We start from the raw sequence: 7,135 nt of genomic DNA, 5'->3' as shown, positions 1-7,135 counted from the left end.
GGAATGACGAGAAACAACGGAAGACGATGGAGGGGATGTAGGGTATAAGTAAGCGACGGAAAGGAATGGCGGCGCGTTTTCTGTGAGTTCGGTAATAATTGACGAGTGATAAGTGTAACGGAGAGTACGGAAGACAACGGGGAACGGCGAAGGATTACGATAGGCGACGACGAGTCGGGTTCGGGTGTTCCTTGCGGTTGTTTTCGGACGTAGAGAGTTATACTTATTAGGTGTACAAATAAGTTTCCGCCGTTTTAATGTAGATAGTCCGGATACATCGTCGTCAAGGAGACCATTTAATCAGAGTTCGTCCACACATGTATATGTATATTGAAAGAAAACATAAAACTGGTAGCAACGCTGCTGAGATTTAGATACCGCATAAAAATAAATCGCACAAAACAAATCGCACAAAAATAAAATCGTATAAAAAAGGACCGCACAAAAAGAGGTTTTACTGTATTTACTATTTTATTTCTTACAAACATTATACCTTATTAGTATTTATTAATAAATACTACTTTACTATTACCATTATAAATATATATCTCATCTTTACATAAATCTTACATATATATTTTATTATTTTTTTATATTATATTTTATTATATTTTTATATTATAATAATATATATTAATTTATATATATATATTATTATAATTATTATATTATATATAATATTATTATTATTTTTGTTGTCGTTGATTTTAACAAAACTGTTTCTTTTTTTCTTTTTGTTCACAGATGATAATCTCTGTGGATTAAATTATCAACTTCAGAAGTCTACGGTTGAACGTATCGTAAATGTATTATTGAAAACTCAGTCAACTTACTTGCGTCAATTTTTAATGTTACGAGAAGAAATACAACAGAAAATGCTCGAAGCAAGATCGAACATTGAGTATTTGACACTTCTGAAAGAATCTTGCGAGGGATTCAAGCAATGTAAGACACCAAGCGGGTTAGTTCCGATTCTACCAAAAATTATACATCTCTGTAGAACGATTTGGTTGAACTCGCCTTTCTACAACACCACCGAGAAAATGGCAAATTTGTTTAGCGCATTGAGCAATGAGATCATTATTATTTGTGGAAACTTTATCAATCTTCGGCAAGTATTCGAAGGAAAAACTCGTGCCAGTATCGAAATGTTCTCCGAGTGTATTCGCACTTGCGAAGATTATAAGAAAAATTATTTTCAAGTAATTATACATTTATACGTATTCTTTTAATCGATAAATCGATAAAAATCCAGCCACGCGTAATTGAATTATATTGAAATTTTATTCAACTGCGTTATTCAGTGATTTGACTTTTGTTTTTTTTTTTAGAGAAAAATCTGTTATTTTTAAAAACTAAAATATTTGAAAACAAAAAGAAAACCAATATTAAATTGCTTCTACAAAAGTTTCGTACAAAATTTACATTCGTTATAAAGCGGGATTGTAATAAATCTCGAAAAACCCATTTCTCTTTCTCTGAATACAGAAATAGTATGATTTGGCAATTACAATAGATTACAAAAATATGCGTACAATTTTTTGAAGTCGAATAATGTGTTTTATATTGATCAGAATTTTCGGAATTTTTTCAGTACACGTGGAGAAAAATATTAATATGCTATGTAAAGTATACAAGGAATTTAAAAACATGGTTTTTTGTTTTTGTTCTTTGATCGGTATACGCGAAAGCCAGTCAATTTAACAAACTGTTCAAATATTTTCACAACCAATCGTACATCTTCTCCATAAAAATAATATGAGTAGGAATAATATGAAAAAAATGGAAACTTATTCATGATCTTCGAAAGTAAAATTGATTTTCAAATTAAAATGTGAAAATGATTTTATATTAAAACTACGCGTTTAAAATTGTATCATAAATATACCACGGATAAATACATTCAAAGCTTATTGTAAAGCTTATTGTGTCATATAATTCAATAGAACCATAGGTAAATGCATTAAGAGCTTATTGCATTTCATGTCATTGAAATTATTGTTAAAGTATAAGAATATCACAGAGAAAAAATACTATTAAATTGGAGCGTATTATTAAATAAATGCATTAACGTTAATCTACCGGAAAGGGATTTTTTAATACGTTCAACATTTATTCTACACGATTGAGATTTATTTGTATACAATAACATTAATTGCTTTTCATTCGTATAACGTATTATTTTGGATCAATTAATTGTCAGTAAACGTAAGTCAATATTAGTCGCAGTACAATTTGTAAATGTTATTCGATGAAACGAACAAAATCAAATCTTATTAAAATCGTTATTCAATCGGAAAAAAAAATAGTCACACAAGTCGTGAAAATTTAAAATAACGCGTAATCTTGAAGAGCTGTGAACAGTGAAAACCCCTATATACCCGTTTAACTTTTCTTTGAGAACATAGAAGTAGTTTAGACAACGTTGGTATAAGTTTTCGCGTAAACCGAAAGGTGCAATAACGCCGACTTAGGCTTTCCCTTTTCGCGTAACACGATAAGCACAAATGAAATTCTCCTGTGCCGAGTAATACGTCGCTATTTTCCGAGTTTCCTTAAGAAACTATATAGGTATAAGTAAGGTAGACGACTACTGTAAAAGTTAATTTTATGGTGACAAACCTACGGATGATATTTACGCCGCAATTATAATAAAACGTTAGAAACTAATAAAAAAGTAAATAAATTTTGAAGTTACGTTCACAATTTAAGCGAAATAAATGTAAAATCTTTGACTCTGCGTAGGATCACTTTGTAATTTTATTACTCGATAAAACAATAACAAAATTATTTGACAGATTTCAGATGCCCATATTACTTGTACCGAACATCCATGGGAATTAGAAGCCGATTACATTTTTCGTCATATAAATGTTTTTATCGAAAGGTGCCAAGACATGATAGTCATCTGCGAAGCGATGATAGATTTTGCTAGGTAAATATTCGGACATTTATTAAGAAAATCTTTATGTTTAAATTTTTAATAGATATATATATGTGTGTGTGTGGGTATGTGAGTTACCGTTAAAGTGTATGTTTCATTGAATTAATGAAATGACTAAAAAATATTATATGAAATAATGAATGATTTTAGGGGAAAAATTGATTCAATCTATTTAAATATTAAAAACAATTTTTCTATTTGAATTGAAAAGTTTGGAATATTTCCAAGAGGATTCGCTATAAAATCTAAGAGAAAACAGAAGATAGTATTTTTGGATTATTTTCTAGAATGGACGAAACAACGAGCATCCTAACACCGACGTTTCCTGGAACCAAAGGAAAGGAACATGGTAGAGCCTGTCAAAAAATTGAGAGACTCTTCTTCGAAAGTCTCGAGAAAATCGAAGCAAACTCTCATAAAATATTCGACGTGTTGCACGTCGCTTGGAAGAACATTATGTCTATCTTTCGCAACGAAGTCAGAGAATTGGAGATAATAATCGAAAACTTGGTAGCAACCGTCTTCGTCGTCATGAACAACGTGCAAGAAGGTATCGAGAATCTCCGTGGATTTTACAATTATATGAACAGAGAGAAACTACAGGAGCTCTTCAATAATAAGACTATGGAGGTAAGCGAGTTTCCAGAGAGAACTCGAACTTCGAAACAAGATTCTCTAAGTTAAACATTGCAATTGGAATTTCGAAAACTAATAAACGTAGCTATAAAACAACTCAGAAATGTAATATATGTGGGATTCCCTCTCTCCAATAACATATACATATATATGTAAATGAATTAGCAATTATATATCATTATTAATTGGTTTAAATTCATTGTTATTCATTAGTTCAACAACCACTGAGATTTTGGTACTAAATGTTTTAATATTAATTTAATATTACCTTATAAATGACACATTTTATATTTACATAAATATCATATAATGAAATATTATAATGAAATAATGAATAAAAATAATGAAATTTTGAATAATCTTTACAGGTATGGAAAATGTTTAACGATGATATTCAACAAGCGAAGCAAGATGTCTTGGATAAAAAAGAAGAATACTCATCGATGACGTCATATTATTCCGGAAGAGCATTGGCTCTAGAACAAAAAGCTAATAGCTTGCAAGCAACGAAAAAAATGATGGAAGACGCCGAATGGTTGCCCTACTGTGCTATGAAATTCGAGGTCTTCTATCAGCATGATCTCGTGATAAAATCAATCAAAGATGCTATAACCAATCTTTATAACGAATGGATCGAAGCAGTTGGTGAAAATCCACGCTCTCGTTTAGATCGATCCTTGATAAGGCGAATGGAAAAATCACCTTTATTTTTCGAATGTAATATGGACCCTTTTATATTAAATCTTTGTCGAGAATGCGACAGTTGGATTAATCTTCGATTCGACATACCAATCCAAATGACTGTCGTACACGTCAAAAAGGATATCATTTTTTTCGTTTACGAAAGTGTCCTCGCATTGGTTTACACTTACAATACAATCATCGAAGGTCGGTTAATCGTTCATAATTCTTTTATTTTTATAATTATATTTTATAATTATAATATATATATATATATTATATTTATATAATTACTATTTTATTTATATATTACTATTACTTATATTTTTATAATTACTATTATTTCTATTATTTTTATAATTACAATAATTCCTCAACCGGGAAAATTGTCGCGATTTATTAATGCGCATAAATGTGTGTCTTTTTACTTTTACTTTTACGGATTCGAGTCATTTCTCTACGAATACCTTTTCATACTTATTCAATTCTATCAAAGAACTTGTACAGTCAACACGATTTTTATTTTTTCCGAATGGATAATCCATTCATTTTGTTAACCATATCCACGTTGCTAGACTTCAGTGATCTGACGTGAACTAGTAATTCAACGTGGGCAAACAGTTGACATTAATGTGTGCACATAAATGAAATTTATTTTAATTAAAAATAAATTGATACGCAAACGCGAGGATAGGAAAGGTTCGAATAAATCAATGAACCGCGAAAGTCGAATGGTATATATATATATATATTTTTTTTTTATGGAAATGAGCAACGAATGTTTAATTCTTTAAAAAAAAATAATATTTTGATTATGAGTTAACTCGTTTTTCTTCACGTTTATGAATTAATTATATTTCGAGAATTTATCTTTCTTTTGTAAAATGAATTGATCTTCTATAAAAAAAAAAAGTACCTAAATTATTCTTGTAAACAACTATCTATTTTGATCGATCAAAGATTGATCGTTGAGAATACAAAGCAAAATTTCGATGAAGATAAGACGAACTGTAGATGCTTAGTTTGCAATATCTTTTATTCCAAACGATTTCCACGTACGAAATGATAAACGAGACTTTTATTTTTTAGCATTGTCCGACATGGAACGTGAACTGTTTCGAGAATTAATCCTGCGTCTCGACGGAAAGATCAATCCTGGCTTAGGTAGACTAACATGGAATACGGACAATGTCGAAAACTTTGTCGAGGATTGCTACAATAAGACCATTAATGTATGTTTCAAACGATTTCAATAATGTTAACTTATAAGTGCTCTCACCTCAATCTTGATTTACAATTTCATTTACTATCATACCGACAAAATTCCATCTCTAAAGTTATTAGAAACTTGATCTATATATCTCATCGTCCATTAGTCCAAGTTAATCAATATCTGCATTTAAATCTAACGAAAGAGTAATTATAATAATAGATAGAATAAATTAATCAAGTTCGAAAGTTAAGTACATTTGACGAAAAAAAAAAGAAAAGAAAAAACCTGGATATATGGATATAAGAAAGAATTATTTTCAGCTTAAACGATTCGTCGAAATCTATAAGAAATCCAATTATGAGATCCTTAAAATATGTGAGAATATTTGCGATTCGCCGATGATCAAGTTAAAACCAAATTATGCGTACACCTTGTCAGAACTGCAGGAGGAACTAACAAGCGTGAGGTGAGCCATACAATTTTGAAGCATGGAACTATGGAACTTCGAAACTCTCCCTAACTTTTCAGAGATGCGGTTGTTGCCGATATGGTTACAAAGTACAACACGATAGTTCAATATGTCATGGTAGTCTTCGGGGGATTCAAAGGAGTAATCCGAGAGTTAAGTTTTTTTTATAATCGATATTTTTTTTTATTTACGATTACTTTAACATATCACCAAAGTAATGCGATATGATAGAAATCTGTTCAGATGAATCTATAATTTTACATATTTATTTTTATTTTTATTATCAAAAGAAATCACTCGCGTAATAAATATCTGTTATAATATTAAGGGTGTACCAAAAGTTCGTGAGTTTTTCTTTTTATTAATATATTTCACTTGCACATATAAAGTAATTTTATTGACTACAAAAAATTGCACTATTTCAAACAACACAATAAACGCATGAACTTTTGCTTCACCCTAATATAATATAAGGGATCAACAGTAACAAATATCATACGTCATGTGTATGTATAATAACTTCAAAGTTATGCAAGAATGTAGACGTTTAAATATGGCAGCACATACATTTTAATAGTAAAACCAACATAATGTGTCTACAATATGTTAAATTAGAAATATCAAGTAAAAAAAAAAAAAACGATAAAATCGTCTCTCGTTTAAAAAGACGTTAAGTATCAAGAAAGCGAAACAATATATATATATATATTCTTTATGTATATATGTATATATATATGTATATACAATCCTTGAAGAATTTCGAGAAGATACTTTATAAATTTATGCGCTCGTAAAGCTCGCTAAGACACCGTAATAGTGCTTAAAGATCTGAAATTCGCTTCTTATGATTTTATGCACTCGCGGGACTTTCCGAGGATTACCTCTCGACTACTTACGAAGACTTTTATTGTCGTCTCGACGAAAGGAGAGACGAGGAGCACGAGATCCGTAAAGAGAAACGTTGAAATCGACGAGGCAGTCGTAATACGATCCTCTCGCATAGACGCTTGATGCGTTTACTCCGGAGATTAAACTTTCAAGTTATTTTTACGTTCCGCGCCATAATCGTACACTTATATATATATATTACATTATATTTATACTATACTCAACTCCATAGAATAACAAACTGCCATATAATTGCTCGATTATTTCACTTATTTTACATAATAACATAACCAAGGATTATACT

At 30.2% G+C, this 7,135-nt stretch overlaps 1 protein-coding gene across 2 annotated transcripts; it reads left to right on the top strand.

Annotated features, from left to right (window-relative positions):
• Nucleotides 1-409: 409 nt before the first annotated feature.
• On the top strand, nucleotides 410-6,229 carry LOC122514456 (dynein-1-beta heavy chain, flagellar inner arm I1 complex-like). 2 transcript variants are annotated; one of them, XM_043631308.1, is made up of 8 exons: nucleotides 410-451; nucleotides 745-1,202; nucleotides 2,799-2,935; nucleotides 3,232-3,574; nucleotides 3,949-4,468; nucleotides 5,351-5,493; nucleotides 5,795-5,940; nucleotides 6,003-6,229. In XM_043631308.1, the coding sequence occupies exons 2-8, from the start codon at nucleotides 849-851 to the stop codon at nucleotides 6,169-6,171; spliced, it is 1,812 nt and encodes a 603-aa protein (XP_043487243.1). In that variant the 5' UTR covers nucleotides 410-451; nucleotides 745-848; the 3' UTR covers nucleotides 6,172-6,229. The 2 variants fall into 2 exon arrangements, with proteins under 2 accessions (XP_043487243.1, XP_043487244.1); XM_043631309.1 differs by lacking the exon at nucleotides 410-451 and having other exon boundaries at nucleotides 889-961.
• The last annotated feature ends 906 nt before the right edge of the window (nucleotides 6,230-7,135 follow it).

Source organism: Polistes fuscatus, unplaced genomic scaffold, assembly GCF_010416935.1.
Source record: "Polistes fuscatus isolate 324 unplaced genomic scaffold, CU_Pfus_HIC Scaffold15, whole genome shotgun sequence".
Taxonomy (NCBI): Eukaryota; Metazoa; Arthropoda; class Insecta; order Hymenoptera; family Vespidae; genus Polistes; species Polistes fuscatus.
This window is presented reverse-complemented; position numbering and strand designations above follow the sequence as displayed.

Coding starts and splice junctions, on each gene's coding strand:
- LOC122514456 (XM_043631308.1), top strand. CDS start 849: ATGTTACGAGAAGAAATACAACAGAAAATGCTCGAAGCAAGATCGAAC. Junction 5,494..5,794: donor GCTACAATAAGACCATTAAT/GTATGTTTCAAA, acceptor AATTATTTTCAG/CTTAAACGATTCGTCGAAAT. Junction 5,941..6,002: donor GAGGAACTAACAAGCGTGAG/GTGAGCCATACA, acceptor CTAACTTTTCAG/AGATGCGGTTGTTGCCGATA.